Source organism: Mixophyes fleayi, chromosome 9 (genome assembly GCF_038048845.1).
Source record: "Mixophyes fleayi isolate aMixFle1 chromosome 9, aMixFle1.hap1, whole genome shotgun sequence".
In the NCBI taxonomy this organism is placed as follows: Eukaryota; Metazoa; Chordata; class Amphibia; order Anura; family Limnodynastidae; genus Mixophyes; species Mixophyes fleayi.
The window spans coordinates 91,258,422-91,278,188 of NC_134410.1; the positions used below are offsets into that span (position 1 = coordinate 91,258,422).

The 19,767-nt window shown below is 43.1% G+C and overlaps 1 protein-coding gene across 2 annotated transcripts in view; it reads right to left on the bottom strand.

Moving 5' to 3' along the window:
• The window catches only part of TAF7L (TATA-box binding protein associated factor 7 like), a 56,164-nt gene that overhangs the window by 7,175 nt on the left and 29,222 nt on the right, over positions 1 to 19,767 (bottom strand). Inside the window, exons 5-13 of one of the 2 annotated variants that reach the window (XR_012678920.1) lie at positions 17,893 to 18,026; positions 17,660 to 17,786; positions 17,462 to 17,520; positions 17,275 to 17,347; positions 5,764 to 5,868; positions 4,318 to 4,482; positions 3,820 to 3,932; positions 3,556 to 3,615; positions 962 to 1,103 (exon numbers count right to left, since the gene is read on the bottom strand). Coding sequence is in view for 1 of the 2 variants with exons in the window: in XM_075184677.1 (XP_075040778.1) it covers positions 3,556 to 3,615; positions 3,820 to 3,932; positions 4,318 to 4,482; positions 5,764 to 5,868; positions 17,275 to 17,347; positions 17,462 to 17,520; positions 17,660 to 17,786; positions 17,893 to 18,026 (836 nt within the window). In the remaining variant the exon portion in view is untranslated. The remainder of the gene's footprint in view (positions 1 to 961; positions 1,104 to 3,555; positions 3,616 to 3,819; positions 3,933 to 4,317; positions 4,483 to 5,763; positions 5,869 to 17,274; positions 17,348 to 17,461; positions 17,521 to 17,659; positions 17,787 to 17,892; positions 18,027 to 19,767) is intronic. The other variant, XM_075184677.1, reaches the window with a different exon arrangement.

Below are 19,767 nucleotides of genomic sequence, written 5' to 3' on the forward strand. Positions count from 1 at the left end.
ATAGATAAATGTAGGGTTATGCATTTAGGGATCAAAAACAATCATGCAATCTATAATTAAATGCGCTCTCTCAAAATTAACATCTCCGAAACTGAACTCATTGTCTTTCCTCCCCCTAGACTCTCCTCCCACCACATCCTCTCTATCACTGTTAACAATACCACCATCTCCTCTGTCACCCAACTCCGCTGCCTGGGCGTCACCCTCGACTCCTCTCTCTCCTTCGTCCCCACATCCAATCCCTTGCCCAAGCCTGTCGCTACCAGCTACACAACATCCGGCCCTTCCTCTCCCAAGATGCCACCAAAACTATCATCCACGCACTCATCATCTCCCACCTTGATTATTGCAACCTCCTTCTTACCGGCCTTCCCCATTCCCATCTCGCCCCCCTCCGCTCTATACTCAATGCGGCTGCAAGGCTCATCTTCCTTTCTCGCCGCTCCTCATCCGCCTCCCCTCTCTGCCTTGCCCTACACTGGCTCCCCATTCCTTACAGAATCCATTTCAAACTCCTGACCGTCACTTTCAAGGTTCTCTCCCAGTCTACTGCCCCCTATATCTCTAACCTCCTCTCCATTCACACCCCTGCCCGCTCCCTGCGCTCGGCCAATGACCGTCGCCTCTCCTCCACTCTGATCACCTCTTCCCACTCCAGAATCCAAGACTTCTCCCGTGCTGCCCCTCTTCACTGGAACGGCCTCCCTCGCTCCATCCGTCTTTCTCCCAATCTGTCCTCCTTCAAGAAGGCACTCAAAACTTACTTGTTCCTAAAGGCCTACCAACCTTCCACCTAAACCCCTCATCTCATCTCCTCCGCCTGTTCTCCCCCTCTCTCCTCCCAGCCCCCCTGTTCTCTCCCCACTTCTTCAACTTGCTCCCCGTGTGCCTGAGTTCTGTCTACCCTCCCTTAGGATGTAAGCTCATTTGAGCAGGGCCCTCTTCCCTTTGTTCTCCATACCTGTTCTTCTGCTCCGTCTTTACTGCATTAGCCTGCCTGGAGTCTCTGAAGTTTTGGTATTTTTTGTTTACTGTGTGTAATGTTTCACCTTGTTTAGTCTACTGTTTGTGCTGTGTACGGCGCTGCGGAAATCTTGTGGCGCCTAACAAATAAAGGATAATAATAATAATAATAATTAATTTAAATCTATAATGGAAAAGGATTTGGGAGTGCTTGTAGACAGTAGACTTAGCAATAGTGCTCAATGTCAAGGAGCAGCTGCAAGGGCAAACAAAGTATTGGCATGCATAAAAAGGGACATAGATGCAAGGGAGGACAATATTTTGCCACTTTATAAATCGTTGGTAAGACCTCATCTTGAATATGGAGTACAGTTCTGGGCACCACTCTATAGAAAAGATATTTTTGAACTAGAAAGGGTTCAGAGAAGGGTGACAAAATTGATAAAGGGTATGGAGTCATTAAGTTATGAAGAAAGGTTAGCCAGTTTAGGCATGTTTACTTTAGAAAATAGCCATCTGAGAGGAGATATGATTACTATGTACAAATACATTAATGGTCAATAAAGAGAACTTTCATGGGAACTTTTTACCCCAAGGACTATACACAGGACACACGGTCACCCCCTAAGTTTAGAGGAGAGGAAGTTTCACAACCAGCAAAGGAAGGGGTTCTTTACAGTAAGGGCAGTCAAGATATAGAATTCACAGCGAGGGAAGGTTGTGATGACAGATTCAATAGATATATTTAAGAAAGGGTTAGAAAACTTTTAGCAGAAAAGTATATTTAGTGGCACGACCGTTAATTAAAATGAATGATAGTAGTGGACATAGGGAAAAAAATACAACTGCAATATTAGGTCTGGAGGGATTTTTCCCGATTGAAACAGATTGGCGTTTGCTTAATCAGGATCAATTTGAAATATAAGAAAGGGATCGCAAGAGATCCAAAATAAGTTGAACTTGATGGACTGGTGTCTTTTTTTCACCCTCACCAACTATATTACTATGTAACTTGGCAGGGAACAATTACTTACAGGCAGAGACAGAATTTGTGAGCTGTGGGCCCTGGTGCAGGGAAAAGGAGAGGAGGGAATCAGGGCCCACAGCTCACTAGGCCCCATTATCTCCATGGGCCCTGCTGCACCGCACCTGCTGCTCCAATGGTAGTTATGCCACTGCTTACAGGTCCAGGTAACCCAATCACAGTACAAGCATCTGCTATGTATCGCTATGTGCAGTTAATGGGGAACCAAGCACACAAAATACTGTTATGTTACAATGGTGATGTTTTCAAAGTTGCCATTCAGTGTATAAAAGACAAGGCTACATTGAACAGCGATTGTTAGATCTACCAAAGCTGACAATATGGGAGACCTAAGACAGACACTAGTTTAGTGATGGCTAACCTGTGACACTCCAGGTGTTGTGAAACTACAAGTCCCAGCATGCTCTTCCAGCTATCAGCTAGTTATCTACTGGCAAAGCATGCTGGGGCTTGTAGTTTCACAACACCTGGAGTGACACAGGTTAGCCATCACTGCTCTAGTTAAAGGCAAAAAAAATTAAGAATATATATTATAAAAGTAATAATAATCATTTTTATGATTATTTCTGGGCCTTATCACACCACCACAACTTGTATAAAATACACACAAATTTAAATTCCGATACTAGCCTTATTGCACTAATTGGGTAAAAGTAACTATGAGAAGAGTTATTGAAAGGTGTACTTTTTCCCTGTACATTTAAAAAAAAAAAAAGGAAAATATTTCTCAATAGCTCAATCCAGAACATAATTTCTCCCTGTAGAAAAGTAAAACTTCTATAATGGCAGTAGCGCCAAGAAGATGGAGGCTCATGCTCCTCTTCACTTGGAGAATGCAAGGTTAGGGCAAGAGAAAACTTTTGTAACTTCTTAAATGATGAAGCTTTCATATTGTCAGTTTCAAATAAAAATAAAAGTTTCTCAATTGCCTAATATTTTTAATCTACGTTTCCAATATGCTCTTTGTTTTCCAGTACCGCTATCAAAAGGAGGCTAGTTTATAAGTCTGGGTGGAGTTGTTTTTTTTGTTTTTTTTTTTAAATAAATAAATGCCCAGTTACTCTTGTCCTCTTTATTTACCAATGTTTACTATAATGTGGTTTATTTAAAAATAATATATAATAGTGTTATTTGAATATGAGGCTATTATTTAGTTCCATTACTTTCTAAAGGTGGTGTGACAAGCCACAAAACGGTCACAGCTTTCAGAAAAGACCCTCCCCCCCAACTTGCTTCTTATGACCTGCACTAAATGATGTCACTCTTTGTTCAATTTTGCGCTTTCACTAGCAGCATAGGCTACTTTTACAAATGCTCAGATGGTAGAAACATCAGGTCTCAAAATATGTAATTTGCAGACTGTTACAGTATCATATAATAAAGTATAGAATTATAAAAGTTGGAGAGGTGCAGTATGAACTGGAAATATGCATAGTTAATATGAATCATCTTCATTAAAGTATGTTTGAAGACATATGGGTACATTTACTAAACTGCAGGTTTGAAAAAGTGGAGATGACAAAGTATGAGAGGACCAACATTCTCACCTGTTGCTTCTCACAGTCTTCCTGCTGTCTGAACTCATCCAGCACAGCTTGTAGACGTGTCTGAGGTGGAAAGAGGATATATTAGTTAAAAAAAAAAAAATCACTTTCTCGGTTTATATACTAAAGCAGTGACAGTATTTGTGCACCTTATTATGCAGTGAGCCATTGCACTGCCAGTTTCATTCTCATCCATAAACAAAATGCAGTGCTTCCTCATTCAATAGAAAGTTACAGGCCTGTCACCAACAAACATTTTCTGCCCACCTTTAGAGCCACATTTTCCACCTTCATAATAAGCTCTTCCTGGCGTTTTCTTCGTTCCTGAGTCTCACGCAGTTTCTTCTGTAAATTTTCTACTTGTTTTTGCAACTCCAGTACTTCAAAAATAAATAACCAATGTATAATTTTAATAGACAGTACAGTACAAAAGTTCTGGTACATGTGGCTGGTGTGACATGGGCATTTCAGAATGTTTTATTTAGAAAAAAAAAATATATATTTACATTCAAACCACACGGCATTCAGAAGATCTTCAATGATAAAATCAGTTTACATTGTCACATAAGCACTGCAAAATAAGTTTGTCAGCATTTTCACAGCTGAATCACTAATGTGTAGGGGGAAACAGCATTTGCCATTGAATGCTATGCATCACTTGTAGAAACTCATTAAATATATGTAATCCTAGCCTTTTGGCCATGTTAAAATATCTGTGTGATACCAGCCAGACAGCAGCATAGTTTTTCAATCGATATTGCTCACCTATCTGGTTGGTGCCCCCATCTTGACCATCCTGACACCCTCTTTGGTCTTCTTCAGTTTCCATAATGTTCAAATCCTCTTCTTCCTGTCGCTCTCCCTCCTCCTCCTCTCCATCACTGCTGCTGCTGATGTCATTGAAGATCTCACGTAATTCATCCCTTTCCACTGATAATGAAGTTGGAAGAGATAAATAAAACTAGGTAAGATAGATGGAAAAGAATAATGGCAAACTGATGGACAGAGTAAAAGAAATGCAGTAGGCACATACAACGGAAAAGTGTGAATTCATTTTGCTGTTTTAACAAGCCGACATTGTACTGAGAGGCAGCATTCATGTGAGCATGCTGTATCAGGTGACATCCTCAATAGCAGCCATCACTCTTCTCTAGCACAATACTATATCTTTGCATACACAACTTGTTTACACTCTGGCTGCTAACGTTCATCATAGCTTTATCAGGACTTTTTCTCTTCATCTTGATTTTCTTACCACCACCAATTCACTTTATTGTATACATGTACATTTGATTTAATTATTGGTGCTTTATGTGCAGATAGGAGTATGTAGTGTGTGCCCACACATAGATAACTTTTGCGAGCATTCCACACTCTGGGCCTCATGTAGAGCTGGACACAACTTACACAAAAAATATAGGTGTCAACTGTGCCCAAAAAAATTAAATAAGATACTTGCAGCTCTGCATACCTTGTTTAACACATTTTAAGATACCTGGGCTTCTGGAAAGTACACAAAATGTATATGTTTGAGTAAGATACACTTAGTATTGGTCTATGGCATATAAGATTAAGGGGAGAATTCAAATAGCCACGATGTTCCTCAGAACACTGCGACTGCACACTTTTACCGTTACTACGGTAAATTCTCATTTTTCATCGCACCTCTATGGGGCGCGAGGTTTTTGTAAAAATCCTGCAGCCACGATGTTCTGAGAAACATTGCGGCTAATTGAATTCCCCCCTAAGAGTGGTTAACAAACTCACACATCTATTTCCTTATGTTAAATATGAAAAATAGACCCAAAAAGATATATTCTGAAAATATGTCTTTCCAATTTCTAATCCCTGGTTAAATACATGCTTTAATTTTACATTTTCTTCTACCATGGACCGGGTGTATGTAGTACTCCCCCAGCCCCACCAAAAAGTAGAATTTTGTATAATATTAGCAAAGTAACAAGTTAAAATTATTTGCAATAGACTTTATACACAGCTATATCCCAAAGGAATTTCATGTCAATATGCTTTTCATTTTGAGCTTTCAGGACAAACATATTGTGGCATATTTTGGCACAACTACAAGTTGCAAGTTATTCTAACCACCTTTTATACACATAACATATTCCTTTGATAAAAACATCTAGGAAAAGGTAGTTATATTCAAATAATGTGATGATATAGGGTTAACGTAGCAACATAATCAATTACTTGAAGATCCATGTCCTTGTTTCATTCCTGACATTCCTGGAGAGCCATCCAACCCAGTCAGATTTTCAGCTTCCTTGGATTCGTCTTCAGCAATCACCTCCCAGCCTAAATGTTGCCGTCAAGGAAAAAGGTAGAATTTCCTCTCCAGTACAATGTAACAAACAAAAACTGTATATCCAAATTAATGGTCACACATTGAGGATGGTAAGCAAATGAAGACTTGCATACAGTGGGTGCAAGATGCAAAGCTAGGTTGAACCATGCTACTGCCCTGGTGCTCTTTATTTGCCTGGACATATGCAAGGTGAATCTCCCATGTTGTTTCACAATTCAGTTATCCTTTACATAGCCCCCTTTGTTTTCTCTTCTTTCATTGATTGTTAGGACCGAAAAAATGCCATTAGATGTTTGTTACTGTCTGCACACTATGCTTGTGTCACACTCTGTACAGATTAACACACAAGCTGCATATGTTAGACATTCAGAAAAAGTGCTTTTCCAAAAGTCGAATTAAGGGACAACCTCAAATTGTTTCAGCACCTTGCACAGCACAGAAAGGATTCTCCACCATGCAAGACTGAAATACATTCCCCCTCCTTTCCCAATGTCATAGCTTGTGCAATACGCTTGTATGGCTTTGCGCTGTTCCTCCATCCTCTGAAGCATGTACATGCTGGAATTCCACCTTGTTAACACCTCTTGCTTAAGTTGGTGGCAGGGCAATTTAAATTGTTCTTGGAGCTTCTGCAGTCTCCTACATGCTGTGGCAGAATGCCGGAAATGTCCCGAAATTTTACGGGCCACCAAAAGCATCTCCTGCACCTCACGGTTATTTTTCAAGAAGCTCTGCACCACCAAGTTTATTGTGTGCGCAAAACAGGGAATGTGATGGAATTCACCCAGCTGTAATGCTCGCACAATATTGTTGGCGTTATCAGAAATACCACTTGGACTCTCCCCAGGATATGTTATAAGCCATGTATCAATGACATCCCTTAGTTTTCGTAACAAATTATCAGCTGTATGCCTGTTAGTGATGTCGGTGATACAAAGAGTAGCCTGCCTGTGAGAAATGTTATGTAGTGGTGTACATTCTGCTGCTGTTCCTGCTTGTGAAGGCGAATGACCAACCCAGTGGGCTGTCACAGTCATATAATCTTTGGTTTGGCCACTTTCACTTGTCCACATATCTGTAGTTAAGTGTACAGGGGGTAGAATGGCATTTTTGAGCCCAATTAGTACATTTTTACGAACGTTTTGGTACAGTTGCGGAATAGCTTTTCATGAAAAATGGTGTTGCGGTGGAATTTTGTAACGGGGGACACAAAACATCAATTAACTGTGAAAAACCAGCTGCGTTTATAGTGGATATTGGACGCAGATCTAACACTAGCATAGTCGCCATGGCGTCTGTGATCCGCTTTGCGACTGATTGACTGCTGTCATACTTGCTTCCTCTAGCAAAATATTGTTTCACAGTTAATTGGTGTAGAGTACTAGTGCTCTTCTTCTTGGTCTGCTTATGGAAGGAAGATTCACCCCCAACAGCAGCAGCGGGACTAACGCTCAAGAATTCTTCAGAGGAATCAATTAGGAGTCATCGAGCCTTACCAAGTTGGATGCAGGGCTAATTCCGATCGCTACTGAGGATATTGATGAGGATGGTGTTGTGGGTGTAGATTGCAGGCGTCGGGATTTAGGTGAGAGAAGGGTCCCAGCTGATGATAGACTTCTTGTGATTTTTTTGCCATAACTTTCAGCTTTTCCCAACACCTTGCCATGAACTCTCGTCAAATGGCGTAACATGGATGAGGTTCCAAGATGGTTAAGTTCCCTCCCTCTACTGACTGTGGCTTTACATACACTACAAATGGCTATACAACTGTTGTCAGGATTTGGGTAGAAATAATTCCACACATAAGAAGTGGCTTTTTTGGTCTTATGCCCAGGCATGACAATGGCCTTCTTGTCACGTGCCAGAACTACTTCCACTGGTGCAGGACTTACACAAACAACCTTATCCTCATTAGCGCCCTCTTCGGCTACCCAAATATCCCCCTCATCCTCTTCCAAAGTGGCACCCTCAATTGGTGTATCACCGGCTACACTCGGGCTGTTCAGGCACATATTAGCAGAAATGCTGAAAGGGCCCTTCTTTATGGGTACACTATCACAATGGTCACGATTACACATACCACTGGTGGATGGACTCTCCTCAGGGATTGGTGTCATTTCTGATTCGGAGCATACATTTTCCTCTAATGCCATACTGTTTTCTTCCAGCTTGGCTTTCACACGTAACAATAGTTGTGCACTTTTGGAATCCGAATTACTTGGTCTTGCTTGGTCACGAGTGACCTTACAAGAAGAAGGCTCAGTAACATTTTTAGAACTTGCACCAATAGAGAAAGGCGAAGGCCTCATTCTTTCTTTGTCACTGCGTGTGTAGAATGGCATGTTGGCAATTTTCTTTTTATCGGCAGTTAACTTTTCCTGTATTACAGCTCTTTTCTCTTCAACACTGTAAAATGGGATTTTTATACTTACGTAAAATCCGTTTCTCTTAATCCATTGGGGACACCGGGAACATTGAGGTATAGAGTAGGGACAGGCGAACTGGCACTTTAACCTCTATACCCCTCCTGTTAGAGCCCAGTCTATGTTTAACCAAGCCCACAGAAAGGGAGATAGAGAGAAACTCAAGAAAAGAGAATAAACTTAACAAAACAACATTCTCTTAACAACCAGACAACATGTCAAACAGAAGGAGAAACCAGAGAGAGTTAACGGTGGACGTCCGGTGTCCCCCAATGGATTAAGAGAAACAGATTTTACGCAAGTATAAAAATCCCATTTTCTCTCACATCCTTGGGGGACACCAGGAACATTGGGGACATCCCAAAGCTGGCTCAAGGGAGGGAACTCTCAGAAGAAACGGCACGAAGCACTTTTCTCCCAAGATTTGCATCCCTAGATGCAAACACATTAAATTTGTAATACTTAATGAAAGTGTGTACAGACGACCACGTGGCCGCTTTACACAGTTGTTCGCTGGAGGCACCATTGCGGGCCACCCAGGAAGCACTCACAGACCTTGTAGAATGAGCCCGTAGATTATCTGGGACAGGCTCCCCAGCCCCACTAGAAGCTTGACGAATAACCGCCGTAATCCACCTAGCAATCGTCACTTTTGAAGCTGGTAAACCTCTTTTGTGAGCATCGCAGAGAATCAACAAATCCTCAGTCTTGCGCAGTTTCTGTGACCTTTTTACATAAATACCCAAGGCACGGACGACATAGAGATAACGAATAGACTCATCGTTATCCGAAGACGAGGAATCAGTCAGAGCAGGAATGACAAAGTCCTGATTCAGATGAAATCTAGACACAACTTTAGGAAAGAGGGCTTGGTTTGTAGAACTGCCCTATCCTTATGAAAAACCAGCCGAGATGACTTGCAAGACAAGGCAGCAAGTTCTGAAACTCTGCGTGCTGTAGAAATGGCCAAAAGAAAAACGGTTTTCCAAGTTAGAAATTCGAAATCCACAGTATTCAAGGGTTCAAGCGGTGGATGCTGCAAAGCCCTCAACACCAAATTTAAATCCCATGGCGGAACCGGAGGAACATATGAAGGTTGTACATGGAGAATACCTTGAATAAAAGTTTGCACATCAGGTATGACAGCAAGTTTTCTTTGAAAGAAGATCGAAAGAACCGACACCTGACCCTTAAGAGAACGAAGACGCAAACCTGCATCCAAGCCGTCCTGCAAGAACCTAAGTAACCTGGCCAGACGAAAAGATGACGTAGGATATCCCTTCTTTTCACACGAGCCAATATATGTCTTCCAGACTCTATGATATATTTTTGCCGAAACTGGTTTTCGAGCACGGAGCATGGTCTGCACCACCCGGTCGGAAAATCCCTTATCTCTTAGGATCATGGCTTCAACAGCTATGCCGTTAAAGCCAGACGTTGCAAACCTAGATGCCGAAAGGGACCCCGAGTCAACAGGTCTGGGCGTATCGACAACCGCCACGACCGACCTCCTGCCATGAAGAGCACAACGGTGTACCAGGCCCTGCGCGGCCAATCTGGCGCCACTAGAAGAACTGGAACACCCTCTCTCTTCACCTTTTTCAATACTCATGGAAGCATGGCTACCGGAGGAAAAAGGTATATTAAGTGGTAGCTCCAGGTGACAGAGATGGCGTTTACCACGACTGCCCTGGGATCTCTTGTGTGGGAGCAGTATAGGGGAACCTTGTGGTTCAACCGAGATGCCATCATGTCGACATATGGCTGACCCCATCGTTCCACTAACTGTTGAAACACCTCCGGATGGAGGGACCATTGACCCGGGTGCAAAGGCTGCCTGCTTAGGAAATCTGCTTCCCAATTTTCTATTCCGGAAATAAAGATGGCCATGAGCGCTGTAACATGAGCCTCGGGCCACTGAAAAACCTTGCGAGTCTCCCGCATGGCCAAGGGACTCTTGGTGCCGCCCTGATGGTTGAGATATGCCACTGCTGTGACATTGTCTGATTGAATCTTCACTGGCCTTCCCTCCAACAAGTGTTGCGCACTCATAAGAGCATGAAACACTGCTCGCAGTTCTAAGACATTTATAGGGAGCTTGGAGTCCAAAGCCCCCGAAACCGATCGTGAAGACAGACAGCCTCCAAACCTCGAAGGCTGGCATCCGTTGTTATCAGAGTCCAAATCCAAATTTAGCATATGCGTCCCCTAGTGAGATTCTGCTTGTGTGACCACCAAAGCAGCGACTGACGCGTCTGCGGAGAGAGGCGAAAAACCTGACTCGCCAGGTTCCGATGGGATTTCTTCCATTGCGACAGAAGTTCCAACTGGAACTGCCGTGTATGAAACAGAGAACTGAATTGCCTGGAACGACGATACTATCTTGCCTAGAAGTCTCATGGCAAAATGAACCGAAGGTCTCCTTGCCACCAACAAGGATTTCACCATCTTCTGCAGGCTAGAATTTTGTTCTGAGGAAAGAACACCCGTCGCAGCCGGGTGTCGAATAAAACACCCAGAAACACCATCCGCTGGGATGGGATCAACTTGGATTTCTTGAAGCTGGTAATCCAACCGTGAGACTCCAGAGTCTGGATTACAACTTGAATATGCGACTGAAGCCTCTCTGAAGAATCTGCCTTTAAAAGAAGATCGTCCAAGTAAGGAATGATTGTAATTCCCCTGGACCTTAGCAAAGCAGCTATGACCACCATGATCTTGGTAAAGATACGTGGGGCTCAGATTGAACTGCAAATCTCAGAAGGGACTGATGACCCTTCTAAATAGGCACATGGAGATATGCATCCTTGAGGTCTATAGCCACCATAAATTCTTCTTGTTCCATGCCGAGAATGACCGAGCGTAAAGACTCCATCTTGAAGCTGGGCACTCTGACCTGTGTGTTCAAATCTTTCAGATTGAGAATTGGTCTGAAACTGCCGTTTGGTTTTGGCACAAGAAAAAGGTTGGAATAAAACCCCAAACCTTTTTGAGAATAAGGGATCGTAATAATCACCACGGGCAAAAGAAGAGAGTGAATCGCTTCTTTTAATACCAATCGTTTTCTTGGAGAAGCCGGAAGCCCTGTGGAAAAGAACCGTCTTGGAGGAAGACCGATCAGCTCGATCTTGTAACCCTGGTTCACTACCCCCCGAATCCAGACATCGGTGGTCGACTGAAACCACCGATCTCTGAACAAAAGGTGACGGGCTCCTACCACTGACGACAGCGGAGGAGCAAAATGTGGACTGTTTGTTTGCAGGCTTTGCTGCTGGACATCGAGCAGACCAGGCCTGATGCCCCCGCTGCAAGCCACCTCTAGAAGCTGATGACTGAACTCTAGAAGATTGTCCTGAGGGATATTGTCCCCGAAATCTTCCTGCGGAACGAAAGGCCTGAAATATGGACATCCTCTGCATTGGAGCACTGACAGGGAGGAAAGTGCTCTTACCCCCTGTTGCTTGACCGATAATGGAGTTAAGCTGCGATCCAAACAAAACACCTCCAGAAAAAGGAATGGACTCAAGAGCCTTTTTAGACTCTACATCAGCCTCCCAGGCTTAAGCCAGAGAGTACGACGAGCTGAAACTACAGAGGCAGAAATAAGTGCCCCAATCAGTCCCACATCCATAGCAGCTTCATCTAAATAATATGTTGTCCTCTGAATTTGCTCCACTAATGGAAGCAGTTCAGAGGACGGCCTGCCTGCCAACAAACCTTCAGACAGCTGGTCTGACCAACGTTCTACCGCTTTGTTAACCCACGCTGATGCCAACGCAGGCCTCAAAGAAGCACCTGCTGCCACAAAAATGGACTTAAGGACGGTCTCAACCTTCTGGTCTGTACCATCCTTAAGAGTAGCCTGGTTTGGCAGAGGAATAGTAGTTACCTTGGCTAACCTTGCCACAGCCGCATCCACCTGTGGAAGAGTCTCTCATTTAGTGAGAACTTCAGGGGGAAAGGGATAACATGACTGAAGTCGCCGAGATACCTGAAACTTCCTGTCTGGGGAAGCCCAAGGTTCTGACAACAAATCTTCCAATTGGGAAAAGGCCGGGAAGGAAAAAGCTTTCTTCTTGCGCCTTACAAAAAGAGAAGACTCAGCAGCCTCAGGAACTTCTTCCTCAGAAATATTAAGTACCTGACGCAAAGCCTGAATTAATTCCTCCACACTCTGACGATCAGCATGAACCTCCTCCACCACCGAAGGAGCATCTATGTCAGAACCCAACGGTAACCCACCCTCTTCCTGGAAACCACAGTCTGAATCTGATTCAATTTCCTGAAGAGGTGCCGCCGCTCTCTTACGCTTACGTGAAGAAGACGGTGCAGCCGATTTCATCATCCTGTCTAAAGAGGAGGAAACCGCAACCAAACCCTGTACATAGGATGCCAGACCCTGTACCCAGGTTGGTTCTACAGACTCTATCGGGGCAGAAACAGTCAACCCTGAGTTTGCGAACTAGAACTCATGTCATTCGCAACAGAGGAAGCTGAATCTGAAGATGGAACCGCCTGAGACCGTACCATCTGAGCAAGTTCAGCCACCGCATTAAAGAGAGACCGAGCCCAGGCAGGTTCCTCTGTATGTGAACAAGCAGCTGCGGTTTTGCACGGTGTGCTCTCCGTGGGCCGACAGTTACACACAGAGCCTGTGCTCCTGACTACCCAGACGGTACTTAGTGTGACAGACAGTACAGGTGAAACTCAGCATAGATGTAACACGAGCCCTACCGCACATGGATTTTTCCCTCTCTGACATGTTAACAGATGGGACAAAACAAACACAGCACAGTGTAATAAACACAATACAGATAACAAGCAGCACACAAACTTGCACAGATAGTGAGCCTGCAATACAACCAATAAAGCTCCCAAGTGTAAAAGACAAACCTTTGAAACAACCACCCCCAACCCTTTACCTTACAGGACACAGGACAGAAAAGGGGAGAAGCTGGAGCTATAAAATGGTGTCTGCACACGAGGAGTGAGAGACCACCACGGAGGAAGTGCATAAGGGAAAACCACTCCCCCCAGGGCCCAGCACTGGATTGGCTATCGTCCAAATCTGACAACCCCCTCCACCAATCGAATGCCTAGCAGGGCTCACTATGTTAGTGACCCTAGCCTGACCCTGTTCTCTGAGCTAAAAATAAAAACATCTGCTTTAAAAAATGACTGCTTTAAGTAAAAAAAACAGCCAGCTCAGGGAACCACTGCGATTTTCTACCCCTCCCTCTCTCAACACTATGCTGAGAGAGGGTTCACTTACCTGCTGCCAAACCTCCAGACGCAGTGTATGCAGGTAGCATGCTATCTGCACAAGGACGGACACAGCTTGCTACGACTGTGCCCGGCACCTAGGAGGGCAGTAAAACGTTGGGAGAGGGGAGCGTTACAATTAAGATCCCTTCACGGAACCTCCGATTTCCCCCTGCAGACAGCGCACCGCCGCTTTCTCAAGCGGTGCCCTGTCAGCTGCTGCCCCATACTCTCTCGAGTCTCCGCTACTCACAGACGGCTCGGGAGGGAAGTAACAACCATCCGCTCCAGTCAGGCATGCCCTGACTGCATTACACAGCAGCCGCCAGCCGAGAATGACAGCCGCTGCGCGGATCACTGAACCGCCGGCTGTCAGCACACGGAGACACCAGTCTCCGCTTAACGTGTAAGGCTAACTCATTCATAAAAAATAAAAAAGAACTTCAGCTGCAATACAGCTCAGTACACAGCCCGTTTGCCAGGCACTTAAACTAGACTGGGCTCTAACATGAGGTGGGGTATAGAGGGGGAGGAGCTAGGGCTTAGTTAACTAAAGTTAAAGTGCCAGTTCGCCTGTCCCTACTCTATACCCCAATGTTCCCGGTGTTCCCCAAGGATGTCAGAGAAAAGGTGTTTTTTGTCCCTGACTTCAAAAGACTATGTACTTTTACATAGGCTTTACCAGATGACGTACAGGGAAGACTACCATCAAGACTGGTGGCAGTAGCTGCTTGCTGCTCCTGCTCATATGTGTACTGCTGTGAATCCATTTTAATGAGACCCCAAACACTTTGTAGTGCAAATTCAGAAATATATTGTGCTGCTATATTTCAATTTCAGCAGTCAGCGAATACAGGTTTTTTTTAGAAGGGGGGATATGACACCCCAAACACTTTGTAGTGTAAATTCGGAAAAATGCCTCCTCTATACTGCTCAATTCCTGCGACCTAACACTTCTCTGTCCCTCTCTCAAATGACGCTGGATTGCCGGAGGCAGCTATTTATTCATTCAAAAACTCGCGAGATCCGACAATGTCGCGATGACGTTTTGCCTCGCTATGGAATCCGAATAGGCGCAAGTACTCGGCTCGGTACTTGGATCCCCGCAGTTCGGGTGGGTTCGGTTTCAAGGAAACCGAGCCCACCCATCTCTGATTATTATACCAGTCTCACCTGCAGTTAAACCACCCCCACTATTTTGCATGACTAACCACTATTTTATGAACATGCTTTGTGCACTGCAATATGCATACTGTTGTACCTGCTTGCAGACCAGTACTTTTTTATATTTTTTATTTAGGAATTCAGCATTCCCCACATCATAATGTAAGACAAATACTGTTGCATTGGCCATTAACAATGTAGGGAATAGGGGCCAACTCTCCTGCTGCAGCCTGACAACAATTTTGTATCAAATGTTAAATACTTTTGTGTCAAAAAAGACAAACGTATTATTATTAGGTATCACTCCTATAATACTTTTATCTTTTTTGACACAAAAGTATTTAACATCACATATATTTTTCTGGCTAACATGGTACTGCAATAAAAATAAAAAACATTTTTTTTTTTGCTACACGTATCAAATCAAGCATACTTCTAGTGTTTTTAAACAAACATAGATAATAGGAAGAGTAATAGTTATATGAATATTCACCATTTCAGTAATTATCTAAACATAAAATCTTGCAATCTATACATGCTCATGTCTTTGAACAATACAACTGAGCATAACATAATTGTGGCAGTGATTTCACAGCTATATATAAATGTCTCAAAACTAGTACACACACACACACACACACACACTCACACTCGCCAGCTGTGCAAGCGTACAAATAAATATGCATTAGTCAAAACAAAATGCAGGTTTAGGTACTGCCCGTGCTTTCCAGAGCACTAAAGAACAAATATAGTTATGCCTACTATATAAGGGTTAAGAATAGGCATTACATGGTAAGACGTGATTAGCGTGCGAGTTGATGTGCTCTGTGAAGTAGCTTAAGAAAGTGAGTGATAAGGTGAATGTAGGAACTGGACAGAGAGAATTGTGCTGCAAGGAATGCTGATCAGAGAGCTAGAGCAGGGGAACAGAGTGCCAAGGGAGGACTGTTGTCATAGAGAAGCAGGTCAGAGATGGAGGCTAAGATATAGCTAATGTGAGATGGAATTAAGTGTATGTGATTGAAGGCGTGTTTTGAGTCCAGATATGTGTTGTGATTGGGTATGTGTAGTGTTATGGGGAGGGCCATGTCTACTACAAAATAATCTCCTCTCTTTGCCACTTTTACACTTTAGGATATAGATACTGCTTGAGTGCGCTGCTAGTGTTCACCTTTGCAAAGTTAGTTTTTGCCAGCCCCTGACTGCTATAAGCAGGGTGTTTACATGTCTGGCTTGCAGTATATGTGAGGATTTCACTTTGGTGGGACTGCAGAAGAGGATGAAAATAAATAGTGACTGACAGGATGGACGGCCTATGCCACCCTGTCTGCTGTTGCTGGGAACCGGTTGGGCTTATTTTGCCACCGCTCCCTTTAGTTATCCCAAATGCGCGCTCTTGCCGCAGTAGGAGGGGCTTACAAATGCTGCCACCAATGAACTCCTTACCAGCATCCAGTACCGGTTTTCTTCTGGGTAACTGATGCTGCGAATGTACCCTGTTACTGGTGTACCTGGGCTGGTATCTCTGACCTCTTCCTATGGATCGGGGTTGCTGTGGATGGATCCCCCCCATGGCCAATCACACTGACCACAGCTGCTGGGTAGCGGGCAGAGCGGTGGTACAGGAAAAGCTGGGTCCAAACCTAAGAAACAGCCGGGAACAGATTAGAATTTGAGTCTAATCTGTAGGTCACAGGGATAGAGAAGTTTTTTTAAGCAGGTTTTTGAAGCAAGTGATGTTTATTTGCCAACACTGGTTGGAGGTACCAGGAGCAGGTCAGATGAAGCAATAAGAACAATTTTCAATACAAGACAGGGCATTTTATATCGATTTGAACACAGCCTCACAGGTTATTTTTAGAATTAGGATGCAATTTGTTTAGCAAAAAACATGGATTTACATGCAATGCAAAGCTAACAATATTTACACGTCTCTGTTATGTGTTAAAACTTGATGCTTGCATTATCTGAGATCCAGTAACGCCAGATAGCGGCCCTCTGCTGGGTATATAGGCTAAACAGATTTTTATCACTTCACATAAAGACTTACTTAACATTTCCTGCTATCAGCAAACAGACTTCCTCTAGCAAAGATACAAACCCAAACAATAACACTTGCATACAAAACAAATCCCAATGTAACACGATAGGTGCATTTCAAATTATACATTGGTGCCTGAACCTCTGATTGAAATACATTTCTACAATAAATTATTTCTACATGATCCAGCCACAAATAAGTTATTTATCAGTGATCCGGTCACAGTGACTAAATTTCAATAAGTGCACATCTGTTTTATATATAGTATGTATGCACCTTTTTAAAAGTATTAATTTCCTGGAATAATATACTTAGACCTGGTGTTTCTGTTGTTGTTCTTGAAACATTTAGCAAAGGACATTAGGGGAACAAAATCTGGAAAGTTCCTTTCATTCAACTTTATATTACCTTCATCTTCGCTGTCATCAACTTGAATAAAATACTGATCACTGCAGCAGCCTCTGGTTAGACACTTGTGATAGCAAAAACATTCACTGAAAGGATACGCACACTTACTGCCTCAGCATCAGTGCTCAGAAGACGCTTCACCTCCTTCTCCACATCTGGTGACTCTATATACTAGAGGGAAGTTGTCAGATGTAGTTAAACTGTTTAAAGAATTATTATATTTACTCTATATAACAAAGAAATATCATGTATGCTTCAATGTACAAATAAATGTAGAAAATGCACCTTTTTTTTAGCAGTTTTTCTGAAGCGTCTTTTACGCACATTCTTCAGAGGTAGAGTTACTATAAAAACATGAGTATTAAAGATAAACAGTAAGAATTTCTATAAGTTGCCTAGCACCTGAAACATTGTACAGTGAATAGCAACACCTCCCTCACATCCCTCTTATTACAATAATCCTGCATAAAAGGACAGACTCACTGCCATGATTCCAAATAAATTTCTTTTCTCTGTCCCTGTCTTTCTTCTTGTTTGTCTTTGGATCACTTGCTCCAGTTGGCTCCTCAAGGGGAGGATAAAGGTCACCATCCAGGGTGCAAACCAGCATCTAAAAAACACATTAACAAATGATTTAGTCAAAATGTATTAATTTTTTTACAGATGCATAGAAATTGCTAATGAAAGCCCAGTATGTCATATAGATATGCAGTTACCTGGCAGATGTCAGCAGTCTTGTAGAAAGTCTTCTTGTCAATGGTTTTCAAACATTCTAGTACACACGGAACATCGACTAGCTTTGCAGCAAGAGGAACTCTGTCAACGCGCACAATCCCATGGCGACCATCCGCTGTACACAGTGACAGATAAAGTTATGTTGGGCCTTGTGGTATTCCAAAGTGGACATCCCATTTTTCAAAGCAGAAAGACACCCACCCCACATAAAATCATCATCATCATCAATTTATATAGCGCCAACATATTCCGTAGCGCTTTACAATTGGGGACAAACATAATAAACTAATAAACAAACTGGGTAAAACAGACAAAGAGGTGAGAAGGCCCTGCTCGCAAGCTTACAATCTATGGGACAATGGGAGATTGACACAAGGTTAAGTCTACATTTTGCATCTTGGCCCAGCCAGACTGCAAAGGTAAAAGTGACTCATAAGCTAAATGATCCTGTCACACAACAATGTTGGTCAGGGGGTAGTTGTCTTGTGTGAAATTGTGTAACAGGCGGTAACAGAATAAAGGTAGTGAGGTTAAGAGAGTGGTTGAGGAATATTATAAGCTTGTCTGAATAGGTAGGTTTTCAGAGAACGCTTGAAAGTTTGTAGACCAGAGGAGAGTCTTTTTGTGCGAGGGAGAGTATTCCATAGAGTGGGTGCAGCCCGAAAAAAGTCCTGTAACCGGGAATGGGAGGATGTAATGAGGGTGGATGAGAGACGCAGATCTTTTGTAGAACGGAGTTGCCGAGTTGGGAGATATTTTGAGACAAGAGAGGAGATGTATGTTGGTGCAGTTTTGTTGATGGCCTTGTAGGTTAGTAAAAGTATTTTATATTGGATTCGGTAGAAGACAGGCAGCCAGTGTAGAGACATACAGAGTGATTCAACAGAGGAATAACGATTTGCAAGGAAAATCAGTGTTGGCGCAGCGTGCAAAATATATTGTAGGGATTTGAGTCTGTTTTTGGGAAGACCAGTAAGGAGGGAATTGCAATAGTCAATGCGGGAGATGATAAGTGCATGAATTAAGGTTTTAGCAGTGTCTTGCGCGAGATATGTGCGAATTCTGGAAATGTTCTTTAGATGTATGTAGCATGATTTAGATATAGAGTCAATGTGGGGAACAAAGGATAGGTGTGAATCAAGGATTACACCTAGGCAGCGAGCTTGTGGGGTGGGATTTATGGTCATGTTATCAACAGAGATAGAAATGTCAGGTATGCTCTTGTTGGTGGGTGGGAATATTATTAACTCTGTTTTAGAAAGATTAAGTTTGAGTTGGCGAGAGGACATCCAAGATGATATGGCAGAAAGACAGTCAGTTACACGGGACAACACAGATGTCGAGAGATCAGGAGAGGATAGATAGATTTGGGTATCAGCCGCATAGAGATGATACTGAAAGCCAAAGGAACTTATTAGATTTCCAAGAGAAGCATTATAGATCAACAACAGCAGAGGACCTAGCACTGAGCCTTGTGGTACTCCAACTGATAGGGGAAGTGGAGCAGAGGTGGCTCCAGAGAAATTAACAGTGAAAGAGCGATGAGAGGTAGGATGAGAACCAGGATAGAACAGTGTCTTGAAGACCTAGGGATTGCAGCGTTTGTATGAGGAGAGATTGGTCAAATGCAGCCGAGAGATCCAGGAGAATTAGGAGAGTAATGACGTTCAGTTTTAGCAGTGATCAGATCATTGACAACCTTGGTCAACGCAGTCTCTGTGGAGTGTTGAGAACGAAAGCCAGACTGAATGTAATCTACAGTGCAGCTCTTTGCACTGTAATACTAAACAAAAACCTGTACTAATCAATTTAAAAGGGAAGTGGACTGCAAAACACAATAATAATTCATGGAGACT